Source organism: Schistocerca americana, chromosome 2, assembly GCF_021461395.2.
Source record: "Schistocerca americana isolate TAMUIC-IGC-003095 chromosome 2, iqSchAmer2.1, whole genome shotgun sequence".
Lineage (NCBI taxonomy): Eukaryota > Metazoa > Arthropoda > Insecta > Orthoptera > Acrididae > Schistocerca > Schistocerca americana.
In genome coordinates, this window is record NC_060120.1 from 471,871,211 (window position 1) to 471,898,888 (window position 27,678).

At 38.1% G+C, this 27,678-nt stretch overlaps 1 protein-coding gene across 2 annotated transcripts in view; it reads right to left on the reverse strand.

The window, feature by feature from the left end:
* LOC124596582 (poly(A)-specific ribonuclease PARN-like) overlaps window positions 1-27,678 on the reverse strand; it is a 305,688-nt gene that overhangs the window by 263,966 nt on the left and 14,044 nt on the right. For both annotated transcript variants that reach the window (XM_047135773.1, XM_047135772.1), the window contains exons 2-3: window positions 22,968-23,181; window positions 6,112-6,254 (exon numbers count right to left, since the gene is read on the reverse strand). In XM_047135773.1, coding sequence (XP_046991729.1) covers window positions 6,112-6,254; window positions 22,968-23,181 — 357 coding nt within the window. The remainder of the gene's footprint in view (window positions 1-6,111; window positions 6,255-22,967; window positions 23,182-27,678) is intronic.

Sequence of the window (27,678 nt, forward strand, 5' to 3'; positions counted from 1 at the left end):
CACTGATTGTGGATTATGTCAGCATTTCCTCTCAACATCACCCCTCTCCACAATGGCCTAAAATATTCCCTTAGCTCCGCCACCACCGGTGGTGCAAACCATCTGTCTTTTGTGCTAATTATAACTTGTTCAGTCACACCAAACATCAACAGGAAGAAAACAGGACAAAGTCAAGTAAGACGTCAAGTAAGAACTTAGAACTGAAGTAAACCTAACTAGGAAATAATGTAAAATTGGGGAATTTTTAATACTGATCTTATGGGTTTTTCACAGAGACTGCGAATTTATGGAGTAGAATCACGAAAAACATAAAATCAGAGAATGTGCAATCAAAGTTCCACTGCATGGGGTTCCTCAGCATAGAATTTTATGACCAACACTGTTCCCAATATAGACCAATGACTTTGCCACTAGCGTAAATCGCAGGGAAAAAACTTCTACTTAGAACTCCTTGCAGAAAAAGCAAATGGAGCCCTCGAGGAAGTTCACAAGTAGTCAGTTGCAATAAAGTTACATTGAGCACAATGAAAAGAAATGCCACACATTTCAGTTTGCAGAGGGGAAATGGCAATATTACATTAAATGTTGATGGCATCTCTATGGACCATGTAACAAATGTAAAACTTTTAGTAATGAATATTGATTTTCAATTGAAGTGGTTTGAACACACAAAGACACATGCCAACAGAATGTCATCAGTATGTTACATCCCTTAGAGTCCTGTAATCAGTGAACAAAGCCAGTGTCATTTAGTTTCATACTATTCATATGTACAATCAATTTCTAGCAATGGCATTTTTTTCTGGGGATCAAATGGACAAAACATGAACTCAACTGCCACACTGCAAAAAAAGAGCCATAAGAATAATGACCAAAAATGCTAATCAAGCTCACTGTAAAGATCTGTTCAAACCACTGGGAATTTTAAATGCAACATGTGAATATACTTACCAAACAGTTGTACACATCCAAAATAACATTCGTAATTACTGCACGAACGGCTCTGCCCATGACCACGGAACAAGATTTCAACTGAACTTACATTTACCAAGAAGAATAAACATAAAACACAAAACACCATTTCCCTCCAAGTGATAAAACTGTACCAACAAAGGAAATTAAAAAAACTGCTAAACCAAACTTATTAAAAAAAAAAAACACACACACACACACACACACACACACACACACACAGAGAGAGAGAGAGAGAGAGAGAGAGAGAGAGAGAGAGTAGGGGCAAAAAAGGTAACACTAATAATAATAATAGTAATAATAATAATAATAATAATAATATAACACACCTAACATTCCACATAGCACTTTCACATCATATTTTTTCCCTTCTTTTTTTTTCCTTTTCTAAAACATCATACTTCCAAAGCTATGCAATGTAGAACACCTTATCTTCTTTAGGGGCTAAGCATCTCATTCTTTACAGAGTGAAGCTGACTCGTTTTTTTAAGGCTAGCAAATGGAAGTTGTGGTGCACAAAATGGTCCTAATATCACCTGATAGTGAGTATAGTGTTATAAAACAATGTGTGTACAGTTTGTGTCATGTGGGCAGTGACTAGGAGTGAGAAATGAAAGAATAATGTACCATTAGCCTTCTATCATTATTTAATAACTTATTTGCAAAAAAAAAATGGTTCAAATGGCTCTGAGCACTATGGGACTTAACTTCTAAGGTCATCAGTCCCCTAGAACTTAGAAGTACTTAAACCTAACTAACTTAAGGACATCACACACATCCATGCCCGAGGCAGGATTCGAACCTGCGACCGTAGCGGTCGTGCGGTTCCAGACTGTAGCGTCTAGAGCCGCTTGGCCACCCCGGCCGGCACTTATTTGTGTGTGTGTTTTGTCTAATTTTGATGAAGGCCTGTTTGGCCGAAAGCTTTGTAGAACAGTATATTCTTCATGCCTATCTGCAACAGAATTTCCTGTCCTTTTCATAATATTGTCATTATTCCCTCCTGGATGTTCCTCTGATTTATTTGTAAAACAGTATTGTACACAAGAGGTAAACCGAATGAGGTAGCCCTGTTTGAAACAGAGTGGCCTTGTAGTATTTGGGAGGGTGGAGACTCCAACCTCTAGCCAGTGATCCAAATTGAAATTTTCTGTGGTTTCCCTAAATTATTCACGCAAATGCCAGGATGGTTCTGACTATATGGCCACATCTGACTACCTGTCCCATTCTTGTCATCCTAGATCTGTAAGTTTGTAAATATTGGTATGTAAATAAAGCTGCCTTTTCCTGCTGCCATTCAATTTATTTATCCCAGATGCGTTTCGCCTTTTTCTTGTTCTAAGGCATCATCAGTGGGAGCTATAACGATACAGTTTTGTTAGTTTTAGATTATTAAAAAGTTCACATCATGATTTTTTATGTAAAAAAGTAATTACTTACAATTTGCTGATGTTCGTTTCCTCTCATCTGGTCTGGAGGTCGCACTACCACTTTATTACTGAAAATGAAATGATCGTATGGCATTGTTGGCCGGGAGGCCCCATGCGGGGAAGTTCGGCCGCCGTATTGCAAGTCCTTTTTTTTTTGGTTGACGCCACTTCGGTGACTTGCAAGTCAATGATGATGAAATGATGATGATGAACACACAACACCCAGTCATCACAAGGCAGGGAAAATCCCTGGCCCCGCCGGGAATCGAACCCGGGACCCCGTGCGCGGGAAGCGAGAACGCTACCGCAAGACCACGGGCTGCGGACACTTTATTACTGACATATAAACACAACTTTGCGCTCTGACCTCCTTCACACAGTTCATCATGTTTCTCTCTCTTTTTGTAATGTACTGTTGTTCTTTTGCCACTCGATACAACTATTTCATTGCACACTGCTTTTCACAACGTAAATATTGCTACTCCATTACGTGTTTCCTCCTCTTTGGCATTTTTACCTACTTGCTGCCAACCTAACAAAGTATTTGTTCAAGACTAACTTCTGTTCATGATGTTTATACCTTGTGTGTGTATGAGAGAAAGAGAGAGAGAGAGAGCTGAAGAGAGTCTTTTTTTTTGGGGGGGGGGGGGGGGGGGGGGGGAGAGGGTTCGGTTGGTGGTTTGAATTGTGTGGCATTGTACTAACTGGTGACAGCTGATTTGACTTTTCATTTAAATATTCTGTGGAGGGGTTCATGGATTATTTTATCTTTTAGTGTAAATAATGAATTGATTGGCATGTGTACTTGATCATTCAACAGGGTTTTCCTGTATGTAGTAATTTTGTTGCAGGTTTAGGAGGTGTTTTTTATTGTTGATTCTAATTATTTTCATGTCATCTTCTCTAGTGGTTGGTTTGTGGTCATGTTCTCTTAGGTGTTCTGCAAATGTTGAGTGGTTTGTCCCATCTTTCCAGGCTCTCATGTGTTCTTTGTATCTGACATCAAATGTTCTACCTGTTATGTATCTGCCTTCACAAGTGTTACACTGTAGTTGATATATACCTGCTTTCTGGTATATGTCTCTGTTTTTTGTCAGTTTTGGGGTGTATTTTTGTATAGAATTGTCTGTTGTGTATGCTATGTTTATTGTCTGTCTTTTGAAAATGTTGGTGATTTTATGGGTGTGTTTGTGTTTGTTTGTCACTGTGTACCACCCTGTGTTTTATTTCATCCTTTTCTGATTATCCTGTTTAGTTGTTATGGGACTGCATGCTTGTGTTTGGTTCTGTTGTGTTGTTGTCTGTGGTTTGGAGCTTTCTGATCTTACTTTACTTTTAATTTTGTTGTTTAGCTTTGTGACTATGTTATTATTATAACCATTATTTTGTGCTATCTGCATTATGTCCGGTTCTTTTTGGTAGCTTTCTTTGGTGGGTGGCACTTTGTTGAGTCTATGGAGCATGTGTTGAGGTGCTGCTTGCTTTTGTGAGTGTGTCCATTGCTGTGGCTTTGCAGTAAATTTCAAACATATGCTTACTGTTTTGTTTTTTGATTGTTATATCCAGAAAGCTAATTTGGTTGTTCTGTTCTTTCAATTGTGAATTTTATATTTTTAGGTATCTTGTTGATGCCATTATGTAGTTTTTCAATTTTTGTTTGTGGTTCATCTATTAAGCAAAGGATGTCACCCATATACCTGAACCAATATAACATGTTGTATTCTTTTGCTACTGTTATTGTGAAACTGATGTGTTGAATGTGGTTTACAAAAATATTTGCTAAGGCTCCTGAAACTGGGGACCCCATTGGTAATCCATCTTCTTGTAAATAAAATTCATTATTGAATTGGAAGTAATTTTGTTCTGTTATGAGATTTATTAATGTGCGTATTTCCTTAATCTGTTCATCGGGGAGTTGACTAAGTTTTCTGGTACTTATCTATGATTTCTATTGTTTCTGTTACTGGCATGTTGGAATATATGCTTCCTATATCAAATGAGAGGAGTGTTGCTGTGTCTGGGATTTTTATGTCTTTTATTTGTTGTATTAGCTGTGTAGTGTTTTTAATGGTTCTGTCTTCTTGTACTTCGAAATTTTCTGGCAGTAATTTTAACGTGTATCCTGCAAGCTTCTAAGTGGGGGATTTTCTGAAATCCAATATTGGCCCCACAAGAAGATTCGGTTTGTGGACTTTTTGTTGGCTTCAGAGGACAGGTGCAGTGGGATTGATCTGTATCAACTTCCTTTTCTGTGTGTCATCCAGTATGATGTCAATATTTTTCAGAGTGTTTTTTACTTTTGTCTAGAATCTGTCAGCTGGGTCTGATTTTAGTTTTGTAATGTTATTTTGTGAGATGGATTCTTGTGTTTTTTCTATGTATTGTTCTTTGTTTATCAATACTACTGTGTTCCTCTTGTGTGCTTTAGAAATGGTGACATTATCATTTTGAAGTTTTCTCCTAAGTTTTCTGAGTGTTGTAGATTGTGTGTTCTTGTTGTTTTGCATTGCTATGTTTTTATACTGGTTATCATATTCTGGATTTGATGCCACAAATGAAGAACACATGAGAGCCTGGAAATATGAAACAAACCACTTGACATTAGCAGAACACCTCAAACCAACCACTACAGAAGATGACACGAAAATAATTAGAATCAACAATAAAAAACACCACCAGAAAACCAAAGCAGAAAGGAAAATCCTGTTGAATGATCAAGTACACATGACAATCAATTCATTATTTACACTAACAGATAAAATAATACAATAATGCTCCCAAAGAGGAATAATATAATAATACTATCCAATATAATAATAATACCACCCAACATCTTTACACTAACGTATCCATGAAGCCCTCCACAGAATAATGAAATGAAAAGTCAAATCAGGTGTTACCAAAGCTTTCAATCACTCGCTAACAGCTATTACTACAATATAAAATTCAAACCACCAACCTCTCTCTCTCTCTCTCTCTCTCTCTCTCTCTCTCTCTCTCTCTCTCTCATACACACACAAGGTATAAACATCATGAATAAAAGTTAGTCTTGAACATAATATACTTCATTAGGTTTGCAACAAGTAGGTAAACGTTCCAAAGAGGATGAAATAAATAATGGAGTTGCCAATATTTACATTGTGAAAAGCAGTGTGCAACGAAATAGTTATATTGAGTGGCAAAAGAACAATAGTACATCACAAAAAGAAACATGGTGAACAGTGTGAAAAAGGTTAGAATGCAAAGTTGTGCTTATATGTCAGTAATAAAGTGGTAGTGCGACCTCCAAACCAGATGAGAGGAAATCAGCAAATTGCAATTACTTTTTTACATAAAAAATCACAGCGTGAACTGTTTAATAATCTAAAACTAACAAAACTTTATAGTTATAGATCCCACCAACGATGCCTTAAAACAAGAAAAAGGCGAAACACATCTGGGATAAATAAATTAAGTGGCAGCAGGAAAAGGCGGTTTTATTTACAAAACAAGTATTTCTATGCTTCCTACAGAGGATAGCCGTGCAAACAAACTTGTTAAGCCTGTAAATGTCTGCTTATGTGACTTACTTTTTTTTTGTTGTTCATAAATTTTAACACCACAACATGTCCAATATCCTTGAAAATGAGATCTATGGATAAATACAATTACTACTACTACATTTCAATATACCAGTCATACAAATAGTAGAACCAAAGTATTTTCTCACCATCTCTGTAAAGCTTGTTGAAATCAAAGCCATTTTCAACAAGGAAGTGAATACTTGATACTTGACTTTTAAAACATTTTTCTGTGCCTCGCTGGTCAGGTGGCTTTGGAAAGACGTAGAAATTGTATGCCTTGTGAGTAAATCTGCAAAGAAACAAATTCTAATTATTAAAAATCTAACAGGAGACAGATAACAAAACCCAAGAATTACAATGAAAATGATTAAGATGGACTTAGTTATTTGTCTAAAAATTACATGAAGCATTAATAGTTATGGTAATGTCTTCAAAAAATCTGAATAACCTGACGTAATACTTGCAGAATTCGGCATACATCCACAAAATAAAATTTAAAAAAATCATAAACACCACCACTTGTAACAAAAATATTGTGAAAAGTATGGACTGCTACTCACCATATAGTGGAGATGCTGAATCGCTGTGAGACAGACTGACCAGGGCAGCTAGAGACTCTGTGTGTGTGTGTGTGTGTGTGTGTGTGTGTGTGTGTGTGTGTGTTTTTGGATTGTCTAATTCCGATGATGGTCTTCTCGGCCGAAAGTTTATTTGTTTGCCTGTCTTTTGTCGTACCTACCTGCGACTCAGCATCTCCATTATATAGCGAGTAGCAGTCTATACTTTTCATAATATTTTGATTATTCCATCCTGGATTTTCCATTGTTTGAACACTTGTCATGAAGTTTTCCAAAGCTGTGAATACATCTGCACTAAAGTCATGCTGCACATACCCAAAAGTAGCCAGTGTAGTAAATTAATCAACAAGGGAAGTGAGTTCCCCCGTGTCACTGGATATTCATGGGCCATTGAGTAGCATATTGTAATTTAAGACTGTGTACCAATTTCTATTCCTCCAATTACAGTGCCATCTGTGGCAAAATTGAGAAAGAGCTTCAGACAAAACATAAGCAGATTTTGCCATAGAATCATTTTCTGCAATTAAAAAAAAAGGGGGAGGGTCCCACTGAGGATTTCAATGTTGCGGCCCCCCCCTCCCCCCACCACCACCACCACTCATGCACAGGTTTGTGTAGCAGGTTCAGTGTGGTATCGTTGGATATCCCCACCTGAGAAAATAAATTATAATTCCAAATTTTTTTTTGTCCGATGTGTAGTTTTCTTTCAATGTCTTCAGTTAAGATGAAAACACACCCACACACCTTACATATGCCAAATTTAACAAAGTTATAGTTTTTCGAATCTACAAAAGTTGAATTTTACTGTCCTGAAAAAATTACAAAAATTACATAATTAACTGAGGAGATATAGTTAAACAAAGTTGGCGACTCTACCGATGAGGATGGAAAACAAAAGGTTTGCTTTTTGTGTTGGCAGCTGTTTAAATTTGGGTTGCAGCGATTGTTGATGTTTTAACTGTTAAATTTCAAGAGCAGAATCTTATCTTTCTGACAAACTTCAGTTTTTAAAGAAAGGTAAGTTATTAAGTATGCAGCTAATACACAAAAGTTACTATGTATTTAGTATCCCACCTGTGACAAAAAACATGAAAAAGTTTACCTTCTAACTCATCAATTATATTAATTCTATATATTTTAGGTTAGAAGTAAGAAAAACAAATAAAAACATCCAATGAACCATAAGGCACCTTCTAAGTTGTAAATGATCATTTATAAATGTTATAAGAAATTGTGTCCCACCCGTGACAGTTTTTTGGATGTTACTCAAACCTAAACCATTTAACACTTCTTGTTATTGTTAAGTTAAATTGGTTGATATAACAAGTGCTTTGATGGTTTACACTAAATAAAAACTTACTGTTTATTCAGAAAATGGGGAAAACAACATCAGCAGAGCGTATGAGAAAACTTCGAGAAAAACTGAAGAAAGATACCAGCAAGTACAATGTCCAAAAAGAAAAAGAAAGAGAGTGGGATAAAAGAAGGAGGGAAAATATGAAGATGAAGGTATCCTCCAGTGAAAAATCTTTATTGGAATATTGAAAGAAGGAAGCTGAAAGAAAAAGGAAGTACAGACTTAAACTAAAAACCGTATTAATTGAAGATCAGTCTGAGACCTGTATTTCCCGGTTAGGATCATATAAATGTCCTCAGTCCCTTGGCAAAGCTGTTTCTCGGGTAAAGAAGGTGCTTCCTTCAAGCCCCTCAAAAAAATCAGGAGTAATTAAAAACGCTTGTAAGTAAAAGCTTACCTAAAAAAGTAGTAAAGCAGATTTTCCCAGTAGTGAAGAAAACATCTCATAAACTTACAGGTGATAATCTGCTTAAAATACAATTTTTTTTCACAAATTATGAAATCAGCAGGCAGACACCTGGTATAAAGGATGTAAAGTCTATTGTAGACCATGAAACTGGGAAAAGAGTTAGCTTGCAGAAACGTCACATGAATATGACAGTTAAGGAAGCATTTTTTCTTTTTAAGCAAGACAATGCAGATATTGCCATCAAGATCTTAAAATTCTACGAGTTGCGGCCTAAAAATGTTGTTCTAACGTCTCAAATGCCTCACAATGTATGTGTGTGTGTGCAGATATCATGCTAACTTCAACTTCATCATTGAAGCCATCCACAAAGAAATAGCTAGTTTCCCTGCTACTCACACTCACCTTATGAATCTTGTTTGCTGTGATGTAGAAAGTGAAATATGCATGACAAGTCAATGCAAGAAATTCATCATGAATTTACACACATTAATAGATGGAAAGTTTGATTTGTGTGACATAATATCTTGGAGAAAATGGACCGAACATGAGTGTCACCCTAAACAGACTACTACCAGAGGAACACTTTGTGCAGCTCTCTCTGAACTTCAGTCTCAACTAAAAACATTCAGGGAGCACTTCTTTGACAAAAGGATGCAATCTGGAGCTTTCAAGACTGTGAAAGCATCAGTTAGTGATGATGAAGTGATATTGCAAATAGATTTTGCAGAAAACTATGTAGCACTGGCACAAGATGAGATACAAAGTGCCCACTGGAGTCATACACAGATTACAGTGGTCACTATTTGTGTTTGGATGAAAACAGGGCTACAGTCATTTGCAATTGTGAGCGATGAACTGTGCCATGACAAGTACTCAGTTTATGCATGCTTGAAGAGTATAATAAGTAAGCTGAAACAAGAGCTTCCCAATTTGACCTCGATACAAATTTTTTTCTGATGGTTGCGCAGGTCAATTTAAGAACAAATTCACCATTTCTAACCTCTGCTACATGATGCAAGACTTTGGAGTGTCTGGAGGATGGCTTTTCTTTGCAACATCACATGGGAAAGGTGCAATGGATGGCATTGGAGCTTTAACAAAAAGGGCTATTTGGAAAAAGTTAAGCAAAGAAAAGTCATCATCAGCAATGCACAGGAATTTTTAGACTGTGCCAAATCATCTGTTTCTGGAATAAACTTTCTTCTTCTGACAAAAGATCATATTGATGAAAACAGAGACCTTCTGGATAGCCACTGGAAAGCTGTTAAAAAAATAAAAGATATTCTCAGCAAGCATTACTTCAACGGTCACAATATCTGTAACCTAGTATGTGGTAGAACTTTCCTAAAATCAGATTTAGAGAAAGTGGAGGTTTTCCCACTTTCACCCAACATATATTCACTAATCTACACAGATTCTGAGATGACTGATGAGGAATCATATCCTGATGTCCTGTTGACACCCAATTCCCAAGAAGAAACAGGTTCAGAACCAGCTGTGGAACAAATCATGCCAGGAACATTTATTTTAGTTGAGTTCCAAATCCACTACATACAGATATGCTGCAATTGCAGAGAGAAGTGTAGAAGACAATGGGGAAATACAGATTATGTGTATGCGATCTGTTGGGGACTCAGCAAAGGTATTTAAAGCTGATGAGCAGGATGTATCCTACATAGAGTATAAGAAGTTCTTGCTATTCTCCCGAATCCAAATGTCAAACATGTTAGGGACACCTTATATTATGAGTTTCCCGGCAATTTAGACATTTTCGAAAGTGGGTGAGAGGTCAAGTGTATTTTTTCAAAGTGGTACATTCTTCAAGTGAAATAATTAAGTACTCATGAATTGTAAACTAATACTATACCAAAATTTATATTATTTATAAGCAACAAAAATGTTCTACAAAGTTATTAAAACTTAAAGTGCCTTCTAAGTATATGTTACCTACTGATTCATAGCTAACTTACATAATAAAATCAGTTTAAATAAAAAAAAAAGATTGTACTTCACATGAGTCCCACCCGTGACAATTCCTTGTCCCACCCGTGACAGTCTTTGATTGCAATTATTGTAAGTAAGTATTACTAATCTAATATTTATTGATATTATGTCATGTAGAGAATTGTTTTATTAATGTGAATTCAATATTTTCAAAAGAAAATAAGTGCATACATCACAGAATTCTTCTAAAATGTTAGTGGTTATTCAATGCTACGTCTATTTGCTGCCCCCCCCCCCCCGCCCGTGACAAAGATTTAAAGATGAATAACAGCTCAATTTGTAAACTTCTGACATTCAGATTTAAAGCGAAGGTAAAACAATTATTTGTAAGGCAACCAGTCAAATTTTACTTTATTTCTATTTATACTTTATGTTATATCAGCATCTGACTGTTGAAAAACGTAGTGCAACTGTTCCACCCGTGACAATGGAATCCCCCATATATCATTTTTAACAAAAGTCATATACACAAGAATGTGCTGTTTTGTTTTCCTCCTCGCAGTCGGTTTTAACAGAAAACAGGGAAGTTGTATTTATGGTTCATTGGCTTATGATTGGAATACTACTACGGAATCTGAATCATCTGAAATTTGTAATCCTACCAATTAACAGATTAAAAACTATGTGAAATAATGTCATTGAAGCTACTAGCCTCACAGATCCAGCAGCTGGGCAGGTTGCTCTCTCACCACATATACCAATGATATCAACAGATTTACCCATTCATTTTAATCAACTTCAATCCTCATTAAAGATTCCATTTGCAATACCAATAAACTATAGACTCAAAGTCAGGTAGAGGGGGAAAGGAGGAGACAGACAGAGAGAGTGGAAGGAGAAGATTAGGACATACATTCCGCTCCCATACCTTTTCAGCGGAGAGTAATGTATGTCAAACATCATCCTTCAAATTAATCCCACTGACCTTTAATATAATCCTAAATTATCTTTCTGCAGCCTCCACATCAGAATTTTCTTTATCAATCTCTGACAGCACTTCTGAAAGGGACTTCGTAAAGACCTCTGGAGTCTTGATATAGAGGCATTTCAGACTTTTTATTTAAAAAAACGAGATAAGACACTAATTACAGGAATGGTCGGCAACTAGCATGTCCACATAGGCTAACCATTACTTGAGAAGATTGGTTGTACAGGTGGGTGATTTCTCATGAAAAATAAGTCAAATATTATCAAGGATGGATTTGCAACTCTGCAAACTGGTGACCATGTGGGGTCTTAAACACAAGGAGAGCAAAGAACGAAACAAGCCTTCCAAAAGTAAAAAAATAATGTTAGTGTGAAGTAAAAACAAAAAGTAAATAAAATAAGAGCCACCTTCTCAAAAGTACATATTTTCCCACATCTCTGAAATCAAAGTCTGCCACCAGATAACATTAAATATTATGTTCCTCCACCACATACTTTGCAACAGGTTTCAGCACTAACTGGCACACTGTCCGCAAGATGATCAAGAAGAAATCAAAACCTGTACCATTAGAGTTTGAAACAAAAAGAAAAAATGGAAAACATATAGCTTAAACAGACTGACTAGGAGATACATATAGAACTATACAAGCAGTACAAATATAAGTACTGCAAAGAAGTCAGGAGATTAAAAGCAGAAAGAATCAGCCAACATATACGAGGTTCAGATGATGTTTCAAAGACTTGCTGGTCAATTGTAAATACAAGGTGTACAACTTTGCTTCCGCTGTTTGCCGATAGGTGGTGACAATGGTAAGTAGTGGTCGAAAGAAACAGATCACTGACGTCAGGCAGTTAGCTTGGACCTCGGTCAACATAACCTCATTCAAACATTAGTCGATTTGTGTCTGCATCATACAGTTTTCTTGATTGAAAATGTCAGTTTATGAGCCTAATTCTCGTCATTTGCAGGAGGTATTACTGTTTTGTTTCAATATGAAGAAAACAGCGGCTGAGTCTCATCGAATGCTCTTAAGTATGTACGGTAAGGATGCTATTAGTGAAAGAACGTGTAGTGAGTGGTTTCAATGCTTCTAGAAAGGTGATTTTAACGTCGAAGACCAGCATAGTGGTGGAAGAGAGAATCTTTTCGAAGATGCAGAATTGGAGACATTGCTGAGTGAAGACTTGCATCAAACTCAAGAAGAATTGGCAAAATTAGTGGGAGTGACACAGCAAGCCATTTCAAAACGTCTCAAGGCTATGGGCATGATTCAGAAAGAAGGAACTTGCGTCCCGTGTGAGCTGAAACCAAGAGATGTTGAACGGCATTCATAAATAGTTGCTTCAGAGGCAAAAACAGAAGGGATTTCTGCATTACATTGTGACCGGGGACGAAAAATAGGTTCATTACGATAACCTTAAATGCAAGAAATCATGAAGATATCCCGGCCATGCTTCCATGATGATGGCCAAACCGAATATTCATGGCTCCAAGATCATGCTCTACATTTGGTGGGACCAGCTTGGTGTCGTGTACTATGAGGTGTTAAAACCAAGTGAAACAATCACAGGTGCTTGTTACCGAATGCAATTAATATGTTTGAGCAGAGCATTAAAAGAAAAACGGCCGCAATACAACAAGAGGCAGGATAAAGAGATTTAGCAGCACGACAACGCTCGACCTCACGCTGCAAAAGAGGACAGAACATACTTGGAAACGTTAAAATGGGAAGTCCTACCCCACCCGCCATATTCTCCTGACGTTCCTCCCTCTGACTGACACCTGTTTAGATCAATGGCGCAGGGCCTGGCTGACCAACACTTCCGATCTTATGAAGAAGTCACAAATTGGATCGATTCGTGGATCGCTTCAAAAGATGAACAATTTTTTCGACACGGGATTCATACACTGCCCAAAAGATGGGAGAAAGTAGTGGCCAGCAATGGAAAATACTTTGAATGATACATGTGTAACCAATCTGTTTTATTAAAGCCTCAAATGTTGGGGAAAAAATGGCGGAAGCAAAGTTGTACACCTTGTACAATCAGAAACAATGAAATAGAAACTAAAATTAATTAATGTACAAATAACTGTGAATAATGACGATATCTCTGATACCTTTCTAGTTAGCAATATTTGTAATAGTTACTTCATAGGTACTGTCGAAAATGACATCTCTATGAAACAGGATACATAGCACATATTTGAGTCCAGTAACAAACAGAACTGCAGTACACTACCCACAGTAAGCACATATGACATTCTGCAGCTTATTGACAGGCTCAGAAACAAAAAACAAAAAAACAAAAAATCAGCAGGATTAGATGAAATGTCTCCATATCTATTGAACAAATGCAAACATGAACTAATGAAGCCACTAGTTCATCTAATAAACTGTTCTCGGAGATTGTGTGTTCCCTAACAAGTCGAAACTGGTAGTAGTCAAACCACTACACAAAAAAGGGGGAAATAAAGCACGTACGAAACTGCAGACTCATTGCCCTAATCTCAACTTTAAGCAAACTGATAGAGAAAATAACACAGAAAATCCTGTAACATTGCAATAATGCTGACATATTAGGTGATTTCCAGCATGGTTTCAGAAGAGGTCGAAGTACCATGTCAGCAGCAGTATAATTTGTCCATCACGTACTTGAAAAAATAAATCAAAAACCCCAAGCAGCAGGAGTATTTGTGGACCTCTCAACGGCTTTTGATAGAGTATATCATGACGTGCTCTTATCAAAAATTGTGAAGAGTGGTGTCATTGGAAAACATGCAATTGCTAGAAACATATTTAAAGCGTAGACAGCTGTGCACAGAGATTATATACTCTAATGGAGAAATACTGGGGAGGAGATGGTCCCGTAAATAAATACACATTTTGGTGTTCCTCAGGCCTCCATTTCAGGTCCAGCCCTATTCACATGCTATGTAAATGATTTCCCAAGTTCTCTTGACAATAGGCAATTGATCACTGTATATGCAGACGATACATCAAGGGTCTGCTGTGCCGACAGTGAGCCCAGCCTAGTTGAAGAGATACATAACTTTATTGAAAAGGCAAGAGCTCACTTTGAGAGAGACAACCTACGAGCAAACATAGAAAAAATTACCATTATTCATTTTAAACAAAGTGGTCCAAACAGACAAAATACTGTGATTGATGAAATTCTACCAAAAACCTGTACACATTGTAAATTCTTGACTTTATGCATAGATGATAGACTTTCATGGAAGCAGCAAGCTGATTCTGTCTGTAAAAAAATAACACCCAGTCTATGTGTATTAAGAAGATTATCATCATATCTTAATTCTGAAACCCTAAGGGCTATATATTATGGATTAGTGTACCATTCCCTATGTTATAGACTAGTACTGTGGGGTGGGACATGCCAAACTAATATGAAAAAGGTTTTCATACTGCAGAAGTGAGCCTTGAGGATCATAGCAAAAGTAAAACCAGAAACTTCTTGCAAACCCCTATTCATTAGACACAATATTCTCACAGTTTATGCCATGTATATACTAGAAATTATATTGCTAGTGAAAGAAGACACTAAGATCACAAAAAGAAACATGGATATTCACAACTATGAAACAAGGCATAGAACAGACTTCCATATGGTTAACAGATCAACTTTAACAGCAAAAAGCCACTACGTTAAATGAACTGTTTTTAATAACTTGTTACCAAATTAAGTTAAGATATTGACAGGGGATGCTTTTAAAAAGCGAGTCAAGCAGTGGTTTATCCTAAAATGCCCTTATAATTTCAATTTATCATGAATTATAATGTAATAAGAAATAATGTAAACTAAAAATAATTGTAACTGTAAAAACATTATACTTGAAAATGTACGTGCATGTAAAATTATGTGGTACGAGCAATATTTAATTGAAATTGAGAACTGCATATCAAACCTGTCCCCCTCATCTATGACAGTACTTCCGAATTGTAGCGTAACATGAGATTCTTCGGAATATCATGTTCCACTCTTATCCTTTAAGGATGACAAAAGATGTTTGAGAGAGCTGAAAATGTAGTTTAGTTATACTAGAAGTGCACAACACTATGCAGTAACACCACAACACCTCATTTGGCTCCCTGGTGCCGGACATGAATTGGAGATGCAGAAAGGAGAGAGCATTTGTGATTTTACAAGAAATTTTGAAGAAAACGAGAGGAAAAAATACCATGTTGCCCCAAGCAACACAAGCCAACAATGAAGACGATCTGAGTGAGTACTTGCTGTACTATCGCCCAAGGTGATTACAGTATCTACGAAGTAATTCTGTGATTTGGTAAAACCAAAATAAGTGTAAACTACCATATCAGAAGAGATAAACAAGATTACCTGACCACAGAAACTTGGTAAACAAAAAATATTATGTTGATGAAACGGATTATTTCTGCATGACATTTCTGAGGATACGAGTGCAGCTGTGACTTACCATGTTGCCAACCATGGGAATCTATACCATGTGTTTTGGCTTGTTATGAACAGCTACAACATTTAAACTGCAGTTTGCGTGAATCCATTTGTAGTCGAAATCGAACTGACTTTAAAATTGGACAAACACTCAACAGTAGTATTTATTTCTGCGAGAGACTGTGAACGTCTACATATGGGCCAGTGGCGTACTTAGGTGTTTCTTGATGCAACGCTCCCCATGACATATGACAGGAATGAAAGGGGTGTGTTGGCTGGCTCTATACAGCCAATAAAAAAGTGGCAGACAGGCGATATGTTTGGAAACCAGGGACACTGTAACATTCTTACATCAGTATAGAAGCGAAACCTGACATGTATCAGGAAAAAAGGAAAAGAAAAACTGTGTTCTCAGGTCCCATCGTAACGACAACCTCACAAATAGCAACACATTTAGAACAAACAACCAAATATTTGTGACAACAAAGATATAAATTTCACAGCTGGATGACAATGATGATGATTAAAAACAGCGATACCACGGACTACAAGGTCAGTAAGCTATAAAGGTAGAAAAGAAAATAGTCGAAAAATTAATGTACATCATTTCTTTTTGTTTATTTTATTTCCCCTAGTATTACCAGAGAGTATTAAATCAATAAATGGCGTGAATTTAGAATAGGCATAATGTTAACTGTTTGGCAGATACTTTTGTCGATAAAGCAGTCTGTAATTGGGTCATTCCATGTCAGTTCAACCAGGGGCTCCAGCTCATAGTCTCAGATTTGACTGAAATTCAGTACACTAATTCTACCATGTGTGGAACAGTCGTGTACAAAGTATTAGTATCCCCTGCCAATTAGTTCCAGAATTATGACTTGTGAAAGAAGGTGGCGTGACCCGGAAATTGCAACCCGCATCTGGCAATCTATCTTCAGACCCAAATTCAGGCCTTCATAACTTTGGAACTATTCCACACAGTCCACTGAAATTTTTACAACCCAGCAACATCCATTTAGAGAACACACTCCATGAATCAAAACACCAACAACATATTTCTAAGGGAAAATAAAAAATTCCAAAATGTGATTAAAAATATGTAATACGTTAAAAGGTACGTATTGTAGGTGCCCTCTATGCCAAATATAATTCACTCAAAAAAGGTATAATTTTTTTGTGGTAAGCTTAATGTGGCCTAAACACACACAGAACTCATTATGCCCATATCAGTCACAAAAACTGAGTTACATGCACATGAAAATACAAAAATTTCAAAAATTCCCTGAAAAACATGGATTTTTGAAGTGTGGCAGCATAAAAGGGACAAGTGATATCCAATTCAGCATGTTATTGCAAGTTATTGCATGTTATTGCAAGACATTTGTGTAAAATAGAAGTTGACAGATGTATTTGGTGATGTGGCCATTGTTCCACAACACAATTTTGTAAAAAGATATTGTAAACTGTTCTGCCTCCTCTTATCCTCTCCCACAACTGTTTAATCACTAAGCAACAACATATAGACAGATTGACACAACCTATCATTAATGTTTACTGCACCTTAACTGCTAAAAACCAGTCGATTGTGGTTCGAACAGAAGTTCTCCCACACTTTAGCTACTGTACTCTGTACATTGAGTGGCAAATTGTACTGTCTTCCTGACACTGTGGTAGGAACTGGAACTGTCATAAGAATATGTTCAAAAGGAATCCAACACCTGTCTGCCAAACATGGTCAATGAAATGATCTTGCTGGTCCTGCTGGTGCCATGAAGTTCACAAATACATCACCTTCTGCTTCACAGCACTCTGCAACACATCCTAAGTACCATTTGTCATCATAAACAGCAATAACATAACAACCTGGTTGTATGTTGCTGTTTTTGCTTCTGAATCCTGAGTCAGACACACTCTGAAGACACGTGTTGTGCATGAACCTATAGTTATAACCGGACAGTCTGCTCATATGCACATTGTCAGAGTCCGCTGGAGAGAAGTGATGATTGCTCCTTGTGCCTGCAACAGTTTTAACATGTTCTAGTCTGCTTTTTAGCAACTCTTCGACTGATTTCACCTCATCTTTCGAAACACAGAATGATTGTATGCCAGAGATATTTTTCTGTACCCAGGTAAATAATTGAAGAGGTGTTAGAATGTGACCTTCTGTAGGGTGCTGCAGACTAGCTTGTGATGCCACGTGCTTAATGGTAGCACATTTTTACCATGACATGTTGCGAAAAAATTCCATTCTGCGTGAATATTGAAAATCATGGTAATGCATGTATAAATTTTTCAGATTTATACAGTTTTTGTACTGACTAGCTGCCCCATCACTGAAGTATTTTGCAAAATGTATGTGAGGCAGCTTGTTTTTCACAGTGTGAATGAGCATGAACTGCAATGGCATCACAAATTAAACAGTCACTAAAAACGCACAGGTTCATGACACACACATCACCTGATTCACCTCTATAGTAAATCGCAAATGGCTGGAGAGTTGCTCGACTGTTGTCCCAATGATATCTTTGGAGGGCATCTTGAACTATAAATGCATAATTTTCAGAAAAGTCTAGTATTACTACAATTTCATCTTGTTTCAAATTATCCTTACAAAACTGGAGATAAGCCGATTGTGCTGTTGCTGTGTGTGGTCAGTTTGTACGTTTTTTGACAACACATTTCAACAAAATCTTCCACTGTACTTTGCTTTGTTTCAAGACTTGTGCGATCCATGTGTGTCCATTGTTTATAAGAAACAAGTTCATCGTCATCCATAAGGAGTTCACTATACAGTTTGTTATTCATGTGTTCTGCAAGATTTGCCATACCAGGACACTTTTCACACACGTGTATCATGCACTGGTGTGAACTGATGTCACACACTAGCAGCTTCATTGCATCTTTGTAATCCAGACCAGAATCCTTTATAGCAGCAAACATCAGCTTAGCATTTTGATGGGTCTCACATACACAAACATTGTGTGTGCCCCTTGCACTTACAGGCACAACCCATTTTCGCCGAATATTGAAAACACATGATAAACCTACTTTGGTACTGGGATACTTTTCCTTGAATTCTACATATAGTTCCGATATGTTGCATAGCAACAGTCTCTTTTGCATCTGTACACGTACATTTCCCATTCTCACCGTTACACAGTCTTTTTTTCCAGGTATTATTCGGCTGTAGTAATTATTTTCATAAAACTCCGACACTAGCACCATTACTTCTGAACTCAATTGCTTACCCTGAGCCTGCTGAAGTTGTGGAAGCACTTCTTGAGTTGCTTTTATTATCTTAGCTTGCTTTACCATATATGTAGAAACATTGAATTCCTTTGCAGTGTAGTCAATAGACCAGCTGGAAGGTGCAAGGGTAAGAATAGCTTCTTTTTTCTGGCGTGTGGATATGGCACATTTTTCTTTCAAAACATGCACAATTTTGTCCAAATCAGAGCATTTCTGGTATGATTTCTGTTCCTTTGGAGCAGATAGTTCCTCTTCCACCATTAGTGTGTCAGCTATTTTGTGTTTTAATTCCATTTGAGCATCTTGTAGTTTTCTTCTACCATAGCTGAGCCTGTCTCTTTTCCCAACTTTGTGTGTCTTTATGGGAGACAAACCAAGAGCAGTCACTGAAGTATTTAATTGCTCATCTGCTTTGGTTGTAGGTGGCTGATACTCTTCGTCACTGTCATGTAAATTATCAGAATATTCTTCAATTTTTAGCAGTGTAACAAACCTGGAACATAACTTTTGTCCTGATTTCATGTAAGTCCAATGCACTGATTCACTTACAGTGCCGATTTTATATCAATTTCTCTGAGGCTACACTTCACTGTCTTCTTATGAATCCAAAATGGACCAAAACAACTTCTCTGTAGGAAAGAATACTTATCCAGAAACACTTACATTTGATGAAAACAAACACTAAAGTTTCCTGGAACTGTACTTCTTGTGCCACAGGGTGCACACCGGATCTCCATAGCAACAAATCTTGGTCCGATTCATCCAGATCATACAGTACAAAGCGAATGCCACATTTTGTTCCATATGTTGTTTAATGACATTCAGATGCTTGTGTTCTACCTATACTGCAACTTGTTTGAACAAAAGCACCACTAGTACACTCTTCTGCCTCCATACTGACTTTCCACAACAGTACTGACCAGTCTGAACAAGAAACTTAAAAACATGAGTAACCTGTAATTGTTACTTGTTTCCATTGTTGTTCCTGCCCAACAATGACTCATCCTGTCCCTGAAAACTGCCATTGTTTAACTTTCTGTTGCCTAATGGTTCCCAACAACTGCCGCAGCTTGATCTGAAACAAGCTGTCTGCATCATCACTATTACTTGCTAAATCGTGTTAAAAGAAACGTAACCAAATACATCTCTGTCAACTTTTATTGTACACAAATGCCTTGCAATAACAAGTTCAAATTTTGCCACATATTATATTATGGTCTACTTATGCAGTGTTTGGCTTGGATATCACTTGTCCCTTTTGTCCTAGCACACTTAGAAAATCCATGTTTTTCACGTAATTTCTCAAATTTTTGTATTTTTGTGTGCATGTAACTCTGTTTCTGTGACTGATATGGGCATGATGAGTTCTGTGTGTGTTTAGACCACATTAAGCTTACCACAAAAAATTATACCCTTTTTGAGTGAATTATATTTGGCATAGAGGGCACCTACAACATGTACCTTTTATTGTATTATATTTTTTTAATCACATTTTGGAATTTTTTATTTTCCCTCAGAAATATGTTGTTGGTGTTTTGATTGATAGAGTGTGTTCTCTATGTGGATGTTACTGGGTTGTAAAAATTTCACTGGACTGTGCGGAATAGTTCCAAAGTTATGAAGACCTGAATTTGGGTCTGAAGATAGATTGCCAGATGCAGGTTGCAATTTCCGGGTCACGCCACCTTCTTTCACAAGCCATAATTCTGGAACTAATTGGCAGGGGAACTTAACATTTTGTACATGAGTGTTCCACTCTTGGTAGCATTGGTGTGCTAAATTTCAGCCAAATCTGAGACTATAAGATGGAGCATTTTCTCAAATTGGTTGAATTGTCATGGAATGACCCAATTCTGATTAGTCATAATATGTAAAAATAAATTTTTCTCAAGGAGCCTCTTAAAAAAAAAGGGGAGGAGAGGGAGGGGGATCATCTTGCACCCGGGGAAATGCAGTAATGTTGACCTCAAGTTTGTCGTCCCTGTACAGACCCTCTATATATTCCTTTCGCCTTTCAGCTTTCCCTTCTTTGTTCAGTATTTGTTTGCATTCTGAGCTCCTGATAATCATAGAGCTGCTTCACTTATCTCCAAAGACCTCTTTAATTTTCCTATTTGTGGTATCTATCTTCCTCCATGTATGTTCATATAGCCTTAAATTATTTGTGCTTTAGCCATTCCTGCCTAGCCATTTTGCTATTTCACTGTTTAGACATTTGAATCCCATTTAACCTGTTTTTATCTGATGCATTTTTGTATTTCCTCCTTTCACCAATTAAAGTCAGTATCTTCTGTGTTATCCAAGGATTTCCACTGAAATTTGTTTTTACCTACATGAACCTTTGCTGTCTTCTCCATTTCATTTCTCAAACCTACCTATTTGTCTTTTACTGTAGTCCTTTACCTGTTTCAAGTTCAATATTGCCTAATGCTCCCTCTGAAACTCTCAACAACGTATGGTTCTTACAGTTTATCCATGTTCCTTCTGTTTTACTCTACAGTTAATAACCAATAAATTATGATTGAGCCCAAATGTGCACCTGCAAGCACTTTACAGTTTAAAATCTGGTTTCGAACTCTATCAATAAAGCAGTCTGCAATTCTGATTAGTCAGAATATGTGAAAATAAATTTTTCTCAAGGAACCTCTTACACAATGTATCTGAAACCTTCCAGAGTCCCTATGCCTGCTCCACATATACAACCCTCTTTCAGCATTCTTAAGCCAAGTGTTAGTGATGGTTAAATTATGCTTGATGCGAAATTCTACCAGGCAGCTTCCTCTTTAATTCCTTTCCCCCCCAACCCATGTTCTCCTATTTTTCCATCTCTTCCTTTTTCTACTACCAAATTCCAATGACCAATCACAATTAAATTTTCATTTCCTTTAACTATCTGAGCAATTCTCTTTATTCATCACACATTCTTTCCATCTCTTCATCACCCACAAGGCTAGTTGCCACATAAACTTGTGCTACTGTGGTAGGCATTGGGTTCTGTCTATCTTGGCTACAATAACTGCATTGTTCATAACAACTTACCTGCAATCCTATTTTCTTGTTTATTTTTAGACCTACTCCAGCATTAATCCTATTCAATTTTGTGTTTATAACTCTCTAATCCCCAGACTAGAAGCCCTGTTGTTCTTGCCACTGCACCTCTCAAATTCCCACTACATCTAACTTCAATCTACCCACTTCTCTTTTTAAATTCTGTAACTTCCCTACCCAGTTAATGGATCTGACATTCCACATTCCAACCCATAGGATGCCAGTTTTGTTTTTTGTGATGAAAACATCTTCCAGGGTAGTACCTCGCTGGAGATCTGAATGGAGAACTATTTTGACTCCAGAATATTTTAACCAAGAGGACACAATCATTATTAAGCTATACAGCAGACATGACATGGGAGAAACAGCAGCTGTAGTTTCCTCTCACTTTCAGCCATCCAAAGTAACAATGTAGTAAGGCCCTGTTGTCTAATGTTACACAGCCAGATACTGCTGCTGATATTCAAGAACCATATATTTGTCTGTTCTCTCCACAGATACCACTCCTGATGTGTAAGTTTCAAATAGATTTACTCTGTGTGTCAAACCGGGACTCAAACCTGTGACCATTGCCATTGACGGTCAAGTGCTCTACCAACTGAGTTATCCAAGTGTCTCTCCCATCCCACTCTCAAGGCTTTCGTTTCTGCCAATGCCCTCCCTCTCCCTCACCCCAAACCCCCCTTTTTTTTATTTTTCATACACATGGCTTGTGTACTGGATTCAAAGTTTCATCAAATTCCACAGTTTATATGTATGCTTGCCTCAAAATAATAATCTGGTAATAAATGTGAATTAAAATTATTATGCATGGTGCTGTTACCATCGAAATAAGACTGTAACTACACACTTGAAACAGGTGTTATATACTATCCGTTTTACTGCAAAATCAGTAATATTAGTGTGACGAAATGCACTGGAAACAATTAATTAAAAAGCTGATATGCAAAATGACTAAATTTACAGACATTTATAATTATTCAAAAAACTACTTACTTCTTTCTTTTTTCATCATACAAAAAGGCACACAAGCCAAATTGGACAATAAGAAACTCAGAAGATCCTTTACGGAGTTTTTCATAATACAAAGCTGGAGTGTCAAATGCTGTCACTTCCTCACCCTTATTCAACCCAGTAAATTCTCCATCTATGGCAAGAAATTCTGATGCTGGAATGACATTCTCTAGTTCCTCCAGAATTTGGGCAAAATCTGTAAAAAGCATAAAAAATTTAGTACATCTGCAAATTGTCTTTTCCAACATCAGTACTGATATCTTGAAAATTACATTTTCCTCCTAGTCTCTCGCCTTATTTCACAATACAGGATGACAATTCTCGTGTGGGTCAGTTCTTCCATATTTGCTTCCCATAAAACATTCATACACTTGTTAAGTTTGTAATTGTATGTGTGTGTGTGTGTGTGTGTGTGTGTGTGTGTGTGTGTGCATGCGCACTTTCGTGTGAGCGAGAGAGAGAGAGAGAGAGAGAGAGAGAGAGAGAGAGAGAGAGAGAGAGAGATTGACCACTCATGGGTGCGACTTACTTAGGAGAAGGCCAAGGAGAATAATGAATGAAGAAATTGGCCAACAACACCTTGGACCAATTAGAGTGTTGTAGCTGTTCCTGGGCCAATTAATGAGGACCAGAAAGTGACGTCTCAGATGAAACAAGAGACATTAAACTTCCCCAAAATGTGGTTTTGTGGATCTTGGATTCAGAATGGAACAGAAACAGGTGAATGTTGCATTCATTTTACCCCACATGGTATGATACTGGAAGTTAATGGACAACTCAACTGAACCTTGCAAAGTAACTCCATAATTAACCATTAAGAAAACTTTTAGTAAAAAACGATTAATGGTAGGATGTGACTTCAACGATCACTGGAAAAACAAAGAGTTCTGAATTAGAAAGTGCCACATCACCAGGGTGGAAAAAATAAAAATAAACAAATAAAAATCTTCTGCACAGTGATCCAACTCATTTAGCAACAATGTATTTCCAGTTCCTCAATAGAACTAAAACTCAATAGCTCACCTTCCACCACATACGACAGATTTGTCATATCTGGACAATTTCCTCTTTCCAAATATAAAAATACACATAAAATGGTTAAGATTTAACTTTCGAATGAGATTCAGAAGGTTGTGGTGGACAACATGAGAATTTTACAAAAGGAGGTCATGAACCATTCCCACCCAATGGACTGAAATTTGCACAAATAAATAGTGAAACTTCATAAACCTATGATTTTGGCTTGGGCCTTGTTGTTGTTGTAGTTCAGAAAGTTACAGACTGTGGTGTAAACGTATTTGGTAAATCAGTAAATTCTTGATAGTATTTCTGTGGCATAGGACATATGTGAAGATGACGAGTCATTGCCGGATGACCAACAACTCAGATAAAAGGGTAAGATCATTCCAAATTGGTTGGTTCTCACATGTCAACACTGTCTATCCTAATGTCTCTGGCTGTAGTCATTCTACATCATCCCCTTGTTAACCATCAGTAGTTCCAATGAGGAACAGACAACAGAGATGACTAAAATCGAAACCAAAGAATGACTGATTGATTAGTTGATTTAGGGGGGGTCATGGGACTAGACAGCGAGGTCATCAATCCCGCAGTTCAAAATTTACTTGCGTAAGATAGAGGGTCACTAGAAGTGGGCGGATCCATTCAGAGCGAAGGAAGTTAAAACACACACACAGCAGAAGGCATAAAAGGGTAGGCCAAATTTAAAAACTGCGAACTGGGAAAACAGAGATACAAGAGTGGTCTTTGTATGGGAGAGTAGTCATGGGTACCACAGCTAGAAAACACGAAGAGAGGCTCCAACCACAACCACAACCACCCTGCCACTGTTCCAGGAGCAACGCAAAACCTTATAAGTGAAAATAAAATCACTTTGATGTAGGAAACTGAGGACCAGTTGAACCACCTGTGAATCGTCTGCTAATATTAAAGACAAGGAATCAGTAAGACTAAACTTGGTATGAAGGGTCAAAAGAAAGGGACAGTCCATCAATATTTGGGATACCATCAGTCTCGCTCCTTATACAAGGGAAAACAATGGGTGAGCCTATTATGACTGGTGAGTAGATAGCATAAGACAGTGGACTCCTTCCGAGAGGAGTAGAAGGAAGAGCACCAAACTACAGTAGTCTCCCAGATTGTGTGCAGTTTATTACTAAGAGCAGTAGTGCACCAGATTTTAACCCACTTTTGGGTAAAGAGAGATTTGATGTGTATTCACATATCTGCACCTGAAATCATGAAAGGGAATGGGGTAAGGATCAGCCCCTCTGGCCAAATGGTCAGCCAGTCCATTCCATGGGACGCCCACGTCTTGAGACCCAGAGGACAATGGAACAGATGGGATGGCCAAAGGCAGAGAAGTAGTCATGGATAGCAGAAACAGACATGCCAACTTTCAAAAGTGAAAAATCAGGAGAATTTTAGCCATGTACCATTGCGAATTACAACACATTCGCAATTTCAGAGTAGGGAAACATTTTGCAAAACAAAGGCCCAGCGTGGTCGGCACAGTTTATAGTCAAGTTACGCTCTGCAATAAATGAGGTAAATAAAGCCTCGGCATTCACCACAGAATCTACATTTTGGGGTTTACATAACAAGTTAAGTTTCGGGTTCCATTCTACACATTGGACACACTCCTTGTGTTTTTTAGTTTGCACATGTTTAAAAATGTCACATTTCCCGCCATGAGCCACTGAAAATTTGCATCTACATACACTACAAAACGCGCAAGTTTGTCCCTTCCTTGATTCACTTAAACACGGTAACTCTTCCTTATACACGTTCTTGAACACTGCATTGTATTTCTTCACCATTCTGCACTAAAAATAATCAACATCTCCAAGATATGCAGCCTACAACTACTACAGAGTATACAAACCGCAGAGCAGAACCGAGAACACAATGGTCCTACGTTCTAGACAATGGTCTTGTAGCACTGATGCCAGCCCTGGCACACCGTTTCCCCCTATATTGCACTCCAAATTCCCCTAAATTTATCACACTGTTGGATAAGCGAGCGAGGAGCTGGGGCAGTAAAAGGGAGTCAAGAATGAAATTGTCGAGCGGAGGGTAAATATTTTTTCCCCCTGAACCATTTATCTCTCTAACTTCCCCCTAGGCAGCTTAATTCGCCCTAAATTTAGGGGGGAATCCCCCAACTTGGCAACACTGCCTCGTAGACACAACAACGCTACTCACTTCACTCGAAACGACTATAGATCTATAGATTACTCCCTGTCCACAATAACTCTACGATTGCGCTGGTGCTACCCGAAGTGGAGGAAATTGGCACTAGTTGAAAGATATTCATTTGATTCCGAACGCTGCCAATGATAAGTTCTTTACTTCCTTGTAGATACAAAGCGCGAGCTACGCCTACTGTCACTCCCGACAGCCACCACACGAATCTTGCAAGTTAACACAGACAAGTAGCAGCCATAGCTTGTCATCCACCAATACATCGAACGCACAGGATTGTCAAATAGTAAGGAAAGTATTGAAACTGCTCTGAAAATCGGGAGATCAGTCTTCATGGTCGGGGGATCCGGAGGAAGAAGGAAAAATCGGGAGTCTCCTGCTTAAATCGGGAGAGTTGGCACGTCTGCAGAAACCAAATGGTGATGAGAGTGGCATCGATCTGTAGCCTGAAAGCTGCTCATTGAGTCAGTACATATTAAAACACTACGGAGGGCGGGGGCTGAGTAAAATCACGTAGAGCCCTGTTAATGGCTTGCAGCTCTGCTGGGAACACACTACACGATCCCAGCAGTAAACGGTGTTCCATGCCAGTAGGAGACATAAAAACATATCCCGCCTTATCTATCGTTTTAGAATGATCAGTGTAGAAGTTCGTAGCATGCTGGAATTCTGCAAGGACGGAATGTACAATATGCCGGAATATTATAGGGGTGACAGAGACCTCAGGACCCCGGAATAGATCGGTCCTAATGCAAGATCGAGGCATCGTCCAGGGGAATGGGGGGAGTGGGGAGAGGGGCAGGAGGAAATACGTGAGGCACATTCCAGTGAGTGCGGATGGAGATCACACGGGGAAGACAGAGGCATTCCGACTGGCAATCCCACCCAAGGGCAGGTATCGAGAAAGAGGCAACCCTCGTTTGCAAAGAGGACGAGTATAGGGGACGGTCACGGAATCGACAAATGGCGACTGCATAAGAAACCAGGAGTCAGCTCCATTTGTGCGAGGAGACTGTGGAAAGGAGTAGTGTGAAACGCAGAGTGGAAGGAGATGACGAGCCATAACCCTGACAACCCTAATCTACTCTGAACAAAACCAGAGGGTGATAACGACTGAGAAGAGTAGTACTATCTGCACCCCCAGATGTGTGGGACAAGAGGCAGAGAGCATTAAGTCTTCATGTGGTGAGTATGTGGCAGCCACAGCAGCTTTTTACCAAAAATAAGAACCAGGAAATGGGACTGTACTGTATCATCTGCGTGGTGAATGTCTTAATAAAGTTCTGGATCAGGGTGTACTGTGGGGTGACAGAAAAAATACATAACCCACATTTTGGAGAGAGAAATCTGGGAGCCACGGGACAGATGAAAAAATTGTTGATATACGATGCCGGGGTAACCAGAGGCCCGACAGAGGTTACAAGCGCATTGATGGTGATGAGGTAGAGTGTGATACTTAACAGAGAAC